This window comes from Platichthys flesus, chromosome 14 (genome assembly GCF_949316205.1).
Source record: "Platichthys flesus chromosome 14, fPlaFle2.1, whole genome shotgun sequence".
NCBI classification, from domain to species: domain Eukaryota; kingdom Metazoa; phylum Chordata; class Actinopteri; order Pleuronectiformes; family Pleuronectidae; genus Platichthys; species Platichthys flesus.
The window spans coordinates 3,172,057-3,186,102 of NC_084958.1; the positions used below are offsets into that span (position 1 = coordinate 3,172,057).

Consider the following 14,046-nt stretch of genomic DNA (forward strand, 5'->3'; position numbering starts at 1 on the left):
GTCTTTCAGAGGCTTAAACAGCAAGAACCAGTGATGTAAAGCTTTAACATGTTATGTCAAAAAGACAGGGCTTCAAAATTCATAACCTCCATCAATGAATTGGTGTTGACGGCTTTCTGTGGAACTCTCCTCGCAAGAGGATCATGTGGTAATGTCTCCTGTGTTATCTTATGATCTCAAAAGTTTTGTATTTAAAAACAGCTCCATTTGATCTTCTCTATCAAAGGTACTTTATAGACAATGAAGAGGATAGACCTTTGTTTTTCACCATTGGGGTGAACAGCGGCATCATCAGGACCACTGGGGTTCTGGACCGGGAAGAAAGGGCATGGCATAACATCACGGTGATGGCTGCAGAAGTTGGTAAGTTCACAGCAACAGCACACAACATCAAACTGTTACACTGTTTTCTCTGTATAACCATCCACCAGCAGGACACCCATTTATTTCTCCCTCCAGCTTTCAAACAGTGATCTCTCCATCAAGCTATTCATCCCTACTTCACTGCATGTGTCCTTAAAGTGATCTGTTCAAGGGATGTAAATGAGTGGCTTGAGCGTGGTGGAAAAAAGAACTCTCAGGAAGACTCAGCGATGAAGATGTAAAAATGGGATTATTTATTGTCCCATATTAAGGCCGACAAGGCAGAATTAACTAGGAAATATATTATTAATAAAAAAAAAGAGCAAGAAAAAACAAACACTTGCAAATAAGAAAATAAAGCGGCACGTGGGCCCAATACAATACAAATATCAATATACTTCTCAGCATTACACTTCCCAGGTGAGCTCTCAGACTTACGTCCTTACCTTCGCTGCCTCCCCTACAGACTGAACCCACAGTCTTATATGCGATCTAACCTCGCCCCCACAGTTGGAACAATCCAACATACAATCAAACACAGGGGTGTCACAGGTAAACAATCCCCAAAACTTTAACAGCTTATCTCAAAAAATCTTTATGACTGGAAAACACTTTTACAACATATCTCTCATACCATTGCTCCATGAAGGATCATAGCCAATTAATAATATACCGCATTAACAAAAATAAAATAGTCCGCTGGTTCACTTCCGGCTAACCCGGAAGTCGAACGCCTATTTACTTCCGCGTCGCGGTCTGCTCGCTTTCAACACAAACGAACACAGACGCGACGCGGAACCACGGTAAAACGTATGCTGTGTATAGTTGAATAATGTAAGATTTAAAACTAAATAACGGGACATTTATAATACAAGACTTTGAATGGTGTGATGATTTTAACAGGTATTTAAACTGTAGCGGTGTAATGATGGAAGTAAGCTTTTGGATTATGCACGGAGGTTTGTATGAAAATGGATGGGTTAAACAAACACGGTAAACGGACAAGACATGCAACACAAAGTTAACCTAATAATGATTCATGTAAACGGGCAGTGCACTAATGCCGTGACGGTCGCCGTGCGCACCGTCACAAACATTTCACATTGGTAATAATAACTCGTGTAAACGGGGCAGTGTATTGCTGCCGTGACGGTCGCCGTGCGCACCGTCACACACCCCCCCCCCCCCCTTAAGATAGAGCGTCCATGTCATGGCGCGAAAGGAAGTCCGCAATAATATTGTCCTTGCCAGCCTTGTACTTCACAGTAAACTTGTAGGGCTGCAACAACATGTGCCAACGGGTAATCCTTGAATTAAAATCCCTCATGCGATGGAGCCACTGCAGGGCCCTATGGTCCGTCTCAAGGACAAAGTCTTGCCCACCAAATAGTATTTAAGAGTGTCAATGGCCCACTTAATAGCCAGAGCCTCTTTCTCCACAGTGGAGTAGCGAGTCTCACGAGGGAACAGTTTACGGCTCACGTACTGCACTGGTCTTCTGTCCTCTCCCTCACCCTGCAACAACACTGCCCCAAGGCCAAGGCCTGAGGCGTCTGTCTGTACTGTAAAGGGCAAGGAAAAGTCTGGGCTCTGGAGCACAGGATCAAGACACATGCTTTCCTTCAAGTCTTGAAAAGCAGTTTCACACTCAGCTGTCCAAACCACCTTGTTGGGACTGGTCTTGCGAGTTAGGTCCGTCAAGGGTGCAGCCCGGCTGGAGAAGTCAGGGATGAACCGTCGATACCAACCGACTAACCCCAGGAAAGACCTCACCCCCTTTTTAGTAGAGGGCGGCTGAGAATCGCGGATGGCGTCCACCTTGCCGATTTGCGGTCGTATAGTGCCACCACCCAGGCTGTAGCCCAGGTAACAGACCTCCGACCTGGCGAGCCGGCACTTGCTGGCGTTCACCACCAGCCCTGCTCGATGGATCCGCCGGAAGACATCGCGAAGGTGATGAAGATGCTCCACCCAGGAGGAACTATGTATAATGACGTCATCAATATAGGCCGCGGCGTAGTCCTCAGCACCCCTCAGCACCTCATCCATGAGACGCTGGAAGCTTGCTGCGGTGCCATGAAGACCAAAGGGAATGACCCAGAACTGGTACAGACCTGATGGAGCTCGGAAGGGAGGAGAGTGGCAACTGCCAGTACCCCTTACACAGGTCCAAAGTGCTGAGGAACTTTGCCCTCCCAAGCGCTCCACCATCTCGTCCACACGGGGCATGGGATAGGGGTCAAATGTTGATATGCTGTTCAGCTTTGAAAAGTCAATACAAAAGCGGAGCCCGCCATCCTTTTTTGGAACCAGGACCACTGGACTGCACCACTCACTGCGCGAAGGCTCATCACCCCCATCTCCAGCATGGCCTGTACCTCTTGCTTCAGCGTAGATATCAGACGCGCTGGAACCCTGGTAGCGGTCTGCCGGATGGGACCTGGAGACGTGAGCTGGATGTCATGGGTGATCACCTCGGTCCGCCCTGGCTTGTCTCGGAACAGGCCTCTGGGGATGATGCTCAGCAGGTCCTCCTGCTGTTCCGGTGTCAGGTGGGTGACGGAGGGGTAGGTAGACTCACCACCAGCTGTAGGAAAATACAACTCCTCTGGTTCTTCCTCCTGTACCACGGTCCACGCCCACAGCTGGTTTTGGACGGCCGCCGGACGGTCTGTCCATCGCTTCAGTAGGTTGACATGGTAGAGGTGCTTTGAGCGACGTCTGTCCGGCATGGCAATTTCGTAGGTTACTTCGCTGGCCTTGCTAAGCACTTCATAGGTACCTTGCCACTTAGCCAACAGACTGCTCTCAGATGAAGGTAGCAGCAGCAGCACTTTCTCTCCAGGATTAAAAGAGCGGCTGCGTGCAGTCTGGTCATACCATGTCTTTTGTCGTGTCTGCGCCTTGGCTAGGTGGTCATGTGCCATGGAGCTCAGCTGGTCCATCTTCTCCCGCATCTTTAGGACATAGCTCATGATGTTTACCGGCTGGTGAGGAGCGTCCCCCTCCCAGCTCTCACGGAGAATGTCAAGCGGGCCTCTCACCGTACAAGAGCCGTACAAGAGCTCGAAGGGGGAGAACCCGGTGGATGCCTGCGGTACCTCTCTGTAGAAGAAGAGCAGATAGGGGAGCCACTGATCCCAGTCAGCCCCCGAGTCAGACACAAATTTCCTTAGCATTGACTTCAGGGTTTGATTGAATCTTTCAACCAAGCCGTCAGTCTGTGGATGATAGGGTGTGGTTCTGATACCCCGGATCCCTAACATGGAGTACACCTGCTTCAGAGACCTACTAGTGAAGTTGGTGCCCTGGTCTGTCAAGACCTCTTTGGGGATCCCCACACGGGAGAATAGTTGAATTAAGCAGTTGGCTACTTGCCTAGCTTTTGTATTTCTGAGGGGAAAAGCTTCAGGGTAACGTGTTGCATAATCACATATAACTAGAATATACCGGTGGCCCGCCCTACTTCTTTCTAGGGGACCAACTACATCCATGGCTATGCGACTGAAGGGCACGTCTATAATGGGGTGACTGATGAGAGGCGCTTTCAAGCCTCTATGCGAGCGAGCAGCTAATTGGCACTCCGGACATGACCTGCAGTATTCTGCTATGTCCCTCTGAAAACCAGGCCAGTAAAACCTGTTGACAATTCTTTTCTCAGACTTTTCTTTGCCTAAGTGTCCTGCCCACGGAATGCTATGCCCAAGATGTAATACTCTGCCTCTCAGAGCCTCTGGAACCACCAACTGTTCCTTGTCTGCACTCTCCCTGTACAGTTTCCCATTATGCATTACGAAACAAACACCTCCCTCATTTATGGCTTCCCTAGCCTCATCTGGGGTTTTCACCGAGGCGAAGCTAGAGCTAAGGGTAGGGTCTTCCTGCTGTAATTCACCAAAATCTGGCACAAGGACTTCACTGCCCTCCAGTGGTGGTAGGGAAAGACTCTCTGGCAATTGTGTACCTGCCACTTTAGCTCTACGCTTCTCTGCCTTGGATTTTCTATATTTGCCACCTTGGCGACTATATGGTAACTCTGCTAAATAATCTTGTTCTGCTTTCTTACTGGCCTGTGCCCTCGTTAAAACATAACCAGAAGCTGTGTTAACCTTTTGCAACAACTCGGTTAAGATTGGCACATCCTGGCCTAGAATCACAGGATAGGGACACTTATCTAAGAGCCCTACAGTAAGCAAATACTTTTGACCGCTGATTACAATGGGGACCTCGCTAGTCTGATGCACAGACTCATCTCCATGGATGCAGCGGACCCTCACGCTACCAACTGGCTGATAATTAGACTTTAAACAAGATCTAAGAACAAAAGATTGACTACTACCAGAGTCAACCAAACCCTGCAGCGTTTTGCCTCCTATCCTGACGGGGACAGTTACATCAGTGAATGCTATATGTTTACTAGGGCCCGAGGGATAACAGAGTCTTGAATCAGTGGCTTTCATCACAGGGCAATGGGGTCTAATGTGGCCCTGCTGACCACAGTGGTGACATATCATGAGGGATTTTAATTCAAGGATTACCCGTTGGCACCTGTCGTTGCAGCCCTACAAGTTTACTGTGAAGTACAAGGCTGGCAAGGACAATATTATTGCGGACTTCCTTTCGCGCCATGACATGGACGCTCTATCTTAAGGGGGGGGGGGGGGGTGTGTGACGGTGCGCACGGCGACCGTCACGGCAGCAATACACTGCCCGGAACATTTATAATACAAGACTTTGAATGGTGTGATGATTTTAACAGAAAACTGACGGGTAAAAAGGTATTTAAACTGTAGCGGTGTAATGATGGAAGTACATACAACATACAATCAAACACAGGGGTGTCACAGGTAAACAATCCCCAAAACTTTAACAGCTTATCTCAAAAAATCTTTATGACTGGAAAACACTTTTACAACATATCTCTCATACCATTGCTCCATGAAGGCATAGCCAATTAATAATATACCGCATTAACAAAAATAAAATATTCCGCTGGTTCACTTCCGGCTAACCCGGAAGTCGAACGCCTATTTACTTCCGTGTCGCGGTCTGCTCGCTTTCAACACAAACGAAAACAGACGCGACGCGGAACCACGGTAAAACGTATGCTGTGTATAATTGAATAATGTAAGATTTAAAACTAAATAAACGGAACATTTATAATACAAGACTTTGAATGGTGTGATGATTTTAATCAATCAATCAATCAAATTTTATTTGTATAGCCCATATTCACAAATTACAATTCATCTCATAGGGCTTTAACAGGGTGTGACATCCTCTGTCCTTAACCCTCAGCAAGAGTAAGGAAAAACTACAAAAAACCCTTTTAACAGGGTAAAAATATGTAGAAACCTCAGAGAGAGCCACATGTGAGGGATCCCTCTCCCAGGACGGACAGAAGTGCAATAGATGCCACGTGCAGGAGAACATCATCAATAATCAAAGTCTCTAGCAGCATTGATGAAGCACAGTCCATGCTCAGCAACCATCTAGACCACGATCCACCATCCAGACCAGACGCCACTTCAGTCCTCAGTCACCGTCCACCGCCGCCCACCAGGAGGACTCATCACAAGCCACCACTGCGGTCCTGGTCCACCGCCCGTGCCCAATGCCAACGCGACACAGGGTCCGCCACCAGCACCACGATCAGCCCACATGACTCAGAATCCGCCACACTGGATCCAACACCGCGACCCCCGGTGCGCGATCCACAAACCGTAATCCATGGTGCGGCCACAGAGGCCCTGGATCTGCGGGTGATAAAGCAAAGGGATTCCGGGGAAGGGGGATAGGGATGGAGAAGAGGAAGGAGAAGCTGGAAAGAGAAGCTCCGTGTGTCATGTGTCATAAAATAGAACAAGTAACGTTCTGGCGCACTAATTAGCTCTAACTATAAGCTTTATCAAAAAGGAAGGTTTTGAGCCTACTTTTAAACGAACAGATGGTGACTGCCTCCCGAACTGAAAGTGGTAGATTATTCCACAGCCGAGGGGCTTGATGGCTAAAAGCTCTGGCTCCTACTCTACTTTTAGAGAATTTAGGGACGACAAGTAGGCTTGAATTCTGGGAGCGGAGTGCTCTAGTGGGTTTATAAGGTATTAACAGCTCTTTAAGGTATAAAGGCGCTATATTATTAAGGGCCTTGAAGGTGAGGAGGAGAATTTTAAATTCTATTCTAGATTTAACTGGAAGCCAGTGTAGCGATGCTAATATTGGAGAAATGTGCTCTCTTCTCTTTGTTCTCGTCAGGACACGTGCTGCAGCATTTTGGACAAGCTGTAGAGTCTTTAACGACTTCCTGCTGGAGCCTGATAATAATGAATTACAATAGTCCAGTCTCGATGTAACAAAGGCGTGGACTAGTTTTTCTGCATCTTTTTGTGAAAGGACATGTCTAATTTTTGAAATATTACGCAAGTGGAAAAAAGCGGTCCTAGAAATTTGTTTTAAGTGACTATTAAAGGATAAATCAGGATCGAAGATCACTCCCAAGTTCCTGACTGTTTCATTGGAAGCAAGGGCAATGTCGTCTAGCGCAGCTATATCATTAGATAATGCATCTCTAAGGTGTTTGGGGCCAAGTATTATAACCTCTGTTTTGTCTGAGTTTAATAAGAGAAAATTGCGGGTCATCCAGGTTTTTATGTCCTTGAGACATGTTCGAAGTTTAGTTAATTGATTACTTTGTTCAGGTTTTATTGACAAATATAACTGGGTGTCATCCGCATAGCAGTGGAAATTTACCGAGTGTGTCCTGATAATGTTTCCTAGTGGAAGCATATATAATGAGAATAAAATTGGGCCGAGCACAGAGCCCTGTGGAACACCATGATTAACTTTGGTGCGCACAGATGACTCATCATTAATTTGCACAAATTGGGAGCGATCAGAAAAATACGATTTAAACCAGTTAAGGGCAGTTCCATTAATGTTAATTAACTGTTTTAGTCTTTGTAATAAAATTTGATGGTCAATTGTGTCGAATGCTGCACTGAGATCTAACAGAACGAGGACAGACACAAGTCCCTGATCTGAGGCTATTAAAAGGTCATTAGTGACTTTTGCCAAGGCTGTCTCTGTACTGTGATTGGCTCTAAACCCCGATTGAAAGTCTTCATATATATTATTTTCCTGGAGAAACTCACACAGCTGATTGGCTACCACTTTTTCTAAGATTTTAGAAATGAAGGAGAGGTTAGATATTGGTCTGTAATTGGCTAAAACCTCTGGGTCTAGGGTGGGTTTTTTGAGTAGGGGTTTGATGACAGCTATTTTAAAAGACTGTGGTACATAACCTGATGATAATGACAGATTGATAATGTTAAGTAACGAACTATCAATTAGGGGCAGAATGTCTTTAAGTAAGTTGGTAGGAATGGGATCTAAGATACAGGTTGTTGGTTTAGAACCTGAGATTAATTTGGTAAACTGATCACGGGTGATCAGAGAGAAGCTGTCTTAACAGAAAACTGACGGGTAAAAAGGTATTTAAACTGTAGCGGTGTAATGATGGAAGTAAGCTTTTGGATTATGCACGGAGGTTTGTATGAAAATGGATGGGTTAAACAAACACGGTAAACGGACAAGACATGCAACACAAAGTTAACCTAATAATGATTCATGTAAACGGGCAGTGCACTAATGCCGTGACGGTCGCCGTACGCACCGTCACAAACATTTCACATTGGTAATAAGAACTTGTGTAAACGGGGCAGTGTATTGATGATCCCAGCACGCCTCAAGTTGTTTGTTTGAGTGTGTTGCATTTTTTTTGCAGATCTAACTTGTTTCTCCTATCGAGGTTACATTGATTTATTGTATCTTGTTTTTGCAGGAGTTTCTGTTGAATGTTATGAATGAAATAAAAAAAAGACCAGTTCCAGCCTTTGGTCATTCTACTTTCACTTTTAAACACTTGCAATGCTCTATTTACGCCTGCTCCCTGCAGAAAAGACAAGTAGAATGCTTTTAGCGTTGACTGGAAAAAAGAACAAAGTAAAATCCAGGGTAAAACTGAGATTTCACAAAATGAACCATATCATGGTGTGTTTCTGACAATTTCTTTTTTCTACTTCAAAAGCATCAGATCAAATGGCTGTGTAATGTGAAAACCACCTGATTAAAGTGACAGCTTTATGTAACAGCATTTAATTATCAACAACTGTTTGTTTCCCATCAGCTCTACACGTTAGAAGGACCTACTGCATAGAAGTGTAAAGGAACTTTCTAATATTCTTCATAACATGAGTGCCATTTTCCACAAATGCATGTTTTTGTGGATTATAGAGAAAAATGTGTATATTCGCACTACAGCAAGCAAAGTTAGCTTCTAGCTGGTGAACGCAGATGAGCCTTTAGCAACTGATGTTGCTCTGTGTCTGATGAATGTGCATTATGGGGATTATTTTTGATTATCAACCCCATACAATTTACAACTCAGTTTTGGATTGGTTGTAAATTGTACATTGTAATTGTGGCTCTTAAAAACAGCTTATATTAAAAATATTTGATATCTTGTGAAAAGATAACTGCACATAACATTTGAACATTACTTCCCAATGAACATTTGGTGAAAAAGAGAAATATGTTCAATATTATTAGCTATGTTAGCTAATGTCAGCTATGTCAACAAAATACAACTTGAAATAGAACAGTATTCTGTATACTGTATACTTTATCAACTAATAGTTGAAAATATTATTTAGATTTTTTTAGCCATAGTGCCAGTATGGCTCGTCATGGTCATTCCAGATTTACAGCTAAACAGGTCATAGAGATGCTAAATGAAGAACAGGAGGAAGGTGAAGCAATTCTTGATGCTGATTCAGAGTCTGACATCTTTGATGCTGATGACCTAGAATATGTGCCACAGGGTCAAGCTGGAGTTGTGGGCGTGTCTAGAAATCCAGCTCTCCTAGATGAAGAAGACTCCTTGGATGAGATTGAAGACTCGTCGGATGAGTCCTCTTAAGAGGAAACTCAGCCCAGGCCAATAGAATGAGTAAAAAGGGTTCTTACTGGAATGAGCATCCCCCCACTCAGGGCAGAGCAAGAAGCAACACCATCCTGAGGAGCTGCCCAGGATCTGCATCTGGTTCAACAACAGTTTCACCGAAAGATGCCTGGGATTTATTTATTAGTGACAACATCATCGAGGAGGTTCTGAGATGCGCCAATTTAGAGGGACGAAGAGCAGCAGCAGCAGCAAAAGAAAAAGAGTGGAGATGCGTCGACAAAGTATAATTCATGGCCTTTATTGGTTTCTTTGGTCCAAATCATTGCTAAAATAATAATTTTGAAAACATTTTTAGTTTTTTTGTTTTTTTTATCACACTTATCACACACTTACCCATGTGTGTAAACTTGATGTAAAAATAAAAAAAATATTTTAGTTACATAAAAGATATTTAATGAATACTTTGAATATTAAATGATGGAATAAATTGATTTGATTACAAAAGTATAGCAAGAAACACTTATGATGAAATAACATCGTAGGTCAATACGGGACATTTTTGACCCATGTTGTGCCTTAGAAGGGGTTTGCATAGCTTGTGTATCAGAGGGGTAACTGAAATGTGCAGATGACTAAGTGGTATCTTTTTAATTCTCTGTCAGATTTCTAAGTTATTTTTGGGAAGTGGATTCCCAATTTGTTAAATGTCTAACTTTTAAACTCTGTAAAAATGCAGGGATCTAACTACGGTTAATAGCTTTGACAGTAACTGTATGGTGTTATGTAACACGTAAGTCGTTTCTTTGTCAAATATCAAGATTTTTGAAATTATGAGAAATTCTTTTAAAATATCCTTTGGCCCCTTTTCTTTTCCATTTGGAAAATCAACTCCCTAAAGTCCATGGTTTCTTCATAGAGTTATTTATATTTTGGGGAAAAAAATGGGAAAATTGTGAGAGTCAGAAAAAATACAATTCTCACAACACACATTTGATAGTTTTACAAGCTGCTGTGAAATGGTGGAGAAACTCAAAGTCAGACAGGAGAAATATCTGTTACCATGCTCACGAGTTTAAAATCTGGAACAGAAAGCAGATCTGCTTAAGCGGATTGTGGGGTGAGGATGTCTTGGAAGATCTGCACAATATGGGCAGCGAGACCATGAAGGGGTTTGAATGTGAGGAGGAGAATTTTAAAGTCTGTCTATAGGTCACAGGGAGCCTGAGAAGGCATATTTGTTAATGGATTTAAAGCCAGTAATGATTCGAGCTGCAGTTCTGTGTGAGTTTTTTAAGGATGCCAGACAAGATGACATTACAGTCGAGACGTGGCCTAAACATTAACCAGGATTTCAGTGCTGGGCCAAGCGAGAGATGCTGTGAGACGGGCATTTTTATGATATGATAACAAGGCACTCAATGCATATATGTTGAAATGGGTACGGAATCGTCAATGACAAGGTTGAAACCTATTTTGTGATCCGATATTGTATCAGATACCCCCAGTGATGATGAAGATTGTAGAGAGTAGCTGGTTTAGTGGAACGTTATCTAGATTTGGCATTTCCTTCTGTCGGTTTGCTTGATAAAGAACATTCTCATATTGCGTTTTAATTTGCGGAATTCTGTGGAATTGACATTTAGAGATGTGACAGGGCCTCTGTGCAACACCACATAGATTGTGTCTGTGCTGAATGCATCTGAGGAATAGTCCATCAGTTCTTTCTGTCTGATCCTCCCCTCTCATCTTGCCAATTACCCTCTCTCCTACCCTTTAGTGCACAATAGTGTGAGTAATGAAGTGAGCGGGGGCATGCATAAATGCCAGGTGGCTCAGTCACCCTGATGCTGAGTCTGTGGGGATTAATCTAAGGACTAAGCCTCCCATGAAGGAAGGACACCTTACGTATAATTTAAGAATTCAAGATGTACTCCACGTCTATCCTCATATGAACTAATTGGAAATAAATCTTGGGAATAGAGGTTAGACAGTGGTAAATTCAAACATATTTTTTATCTCATATGACATGTTGGTGTTAAAGATAGAAAGGGAGAAAATGTATTCTAGTTGGGTGCTGGCTCACAGGCAAAAAAAATGGGCTGTTTTCTTGGCCTGTTTTATAGCTCTGGAGCTTCTTCAGAATTATGCCTTAAGCCTTCTTTAAACAGTTCTACAAAGTACTGTCACTCTTCAACTTGTGTGGTGCATGTTGTCTGCAGAGATTCTGGTAGAAAAACTTATATCATACCTGTTGGTGAACTTCCAACATATAAAACCATGTGATTGATGTTAGCTGAAGATTAGACTGAATTGCTAGGATAGGTTGTTTTTTCTCAAACGTTGGCTGTGGGGTAAAGTGGGACAAATGCTGTGGGGTAAAGTGAGACAGTGTGAAGCACAAGTTAAGTTTAGTCTTAAACATATTTTAGTATTATATTACATTATATACGTTTTATTTTTAATGTCATAAACCAGGGGTCTCAAACTCAAATTACCTGGGGGCCACTGGAGGCAGTATCTGGGTGAGGCTGGGCCGCATCAGGTATTCCACAAAAAAAAACTTTGCTAAAAAAAATCCAAACTTCTCAAATGTCCTTATTAACAGTTATTTAACTTCAATGGGTTCTTCTGAACATGAATAGCATATTGAAGAACATGAACTGTTCTTCTTAACATGCTTTCTCTTGCCTACTTCTTGCTGCCAGATCCGGTACCGCTCGTATCGATTTTTTTTTAAATTATATTAATATGAATATTAAAAAAAGTTTTTAAAGAAATAATTAAAATAAAATATAACAATATAATGTAATCACTAGAAAATAATGAAGCCCCTGTTGACATCGGTGGATAAATTACTAATTTGTGGCCACGCAATAACAAGAGAATCTTATAAGCTATATATAAAGCTTTCTTAACAAGTGCATCACAATTTCATATAATAATAACAAATGCAGACTTCTAAGATGAACCAAAATAATTATGCACATCGTCATGTACAGTCTGTGGCTCAGTGCGTAAATGTCTCCACCAGAGGATGAGGGAATTTAAATCATTAAAATTCATCCACACATATCAGGTGTAAATAATAATGTAAAACAGCCCAGACTGTAAAATGTAGATATTAGCTCAATGACGTGTTATAAACTGCTGCGGTTTAGAATAATCCGTCTGCGTAAAGAAGCTCCCAAAACCTCACAGCGCAGCGTGTGCGTAAAGGAGCCGTAGTGTCCCTTGAATTTGCCTTCAATTTAACAAATTGTGTGTGTGTGTGTGTGTGTGTGTGTGTGTTCCGTTCGTTTTCTCCGCTGGACACAGAAGTCGCCTTTGCTCAAGATGCCACTTTATTAATCACTGACACAAAGACGGATACCGTCACTGTAGTATAGCCTAAATAAGTCCCACTGCATTGTAAGTGGCATGTGTGTGCTGTCTTGAGTGTCGTTTTATGTATGTTCCGGGACCTGTGCTGGTCGTACCTGCGCTGTCATATGTACTTAGCGTTCCGGCACCTTGTGATTTACAAATGTAAATCCCTGTTGGGATGAAGGGGAAGGGCTTAGTTAGGGCTTTATAGCCCTCAAAACAAAGATATTTCAGACCCTCACTTCAAACCCAGGGGTATGGAAATTTCCCTAAATGCTTTGTGAATCACCATCATGATGGGAGAGAGACCCACAAATGCTGCAATTCTCCATTCATACGGATTTATTCACTTTATTGAACCCGCGTATAGCAGCGATGTCACCGAACTTAACTTCCCCTCTTATTTCACAGCATCCTGGCAGGGTTGCATACAGAACACTGCTAACATCCTGTGTGCTTTTGATTCATATGTGAAATGATGCAGAGCAGCCAAGCTTTTCAATTTCATTTGCCTTTGATTCACCTGCACAAGCACAAATGTTATTTGGATATTATAGGTTTTTCACTTTAGTAACTGCAAACAACAGCATTGGTTTATTTAATATCTCAGCAATGTTATTACAGTGACATCCCCGTCAAAACTGTCTCGTCTGTTAACGTCAAAGACTACTGACGACGTCTCGGGTTTTTAGCTACGAATAATAAGGATGTTATGGCTACCTGTAGTGTAGGTGCAGATTTCAACCACTACCCCCTGTGACTCTGTTTCAATGCGCACGATAACCCTTGAAAACAAGGTTGTAGACATGGGGTGAAATGGGATTGGGCCTTATTACTTAAAGGAGCAAAAAAAACAATCCGGCAAATTTCGAAAATCCAGTGTTTGATTGACAGCAGCTGCAAGGGTATATCAGTGTTTCTGTTTGATTGACGGTAACTTTAGGGTCATCTGTGTTTGATTGAGAGTTGCAGGGAACAATGGACAAACATTGTGTGTCATTGCGGCTACCTCAGTGAGTGCAAATTGTGTACACTGGAGTTGTGCCAAAATTCTGTCATAATGCTGCTGTCACAAATCCAACCTGGCTGTTCATTATCAAAACGCGTGAAATTAATTGTCGTTCGCCAGAACATCTTCTGGCTGCTTTACTCACTCGACATAAAAATTAACACTTTAATTTCTTGTGTGTGGCCCTCTTTCAAATGACATCTTATGCCATTGTCAGCGACACTGAATCCTTTAACTCCATTTGTGCTGCCATTTTTCACAAATTTGAAATCACATTGAAGATACAATGGTTGTCTCTTCTCTTCTGTTACGTAGCCAAGATGGCCACTGTTCAGGATGAGAATCGGCA

The 14,046-nt window shown here is 42.9% G+C and overlaps 1 protein-coding gene across 1 annotated transcript in view; it reads left to right on the forward strand.

Moving 5' to 3' along the window:
• LOC133968807 (cadherin-18-like) overlaps positions 1-14,046 on the forward strand; it is a 131,062-nt gene that overhangs the window by 78,448 nt on the left and 38,568 nt on the right. Inside the window, exon 7 of the mRNA XM_062405019.1 lies at positions 227-363. Coding sequence (XP_062261003.1) covers positions 227-363 — 137 coding nt within the window. The remainder of the gene's footprint in view (positions 1-226; positions 364-14,046) is intronic.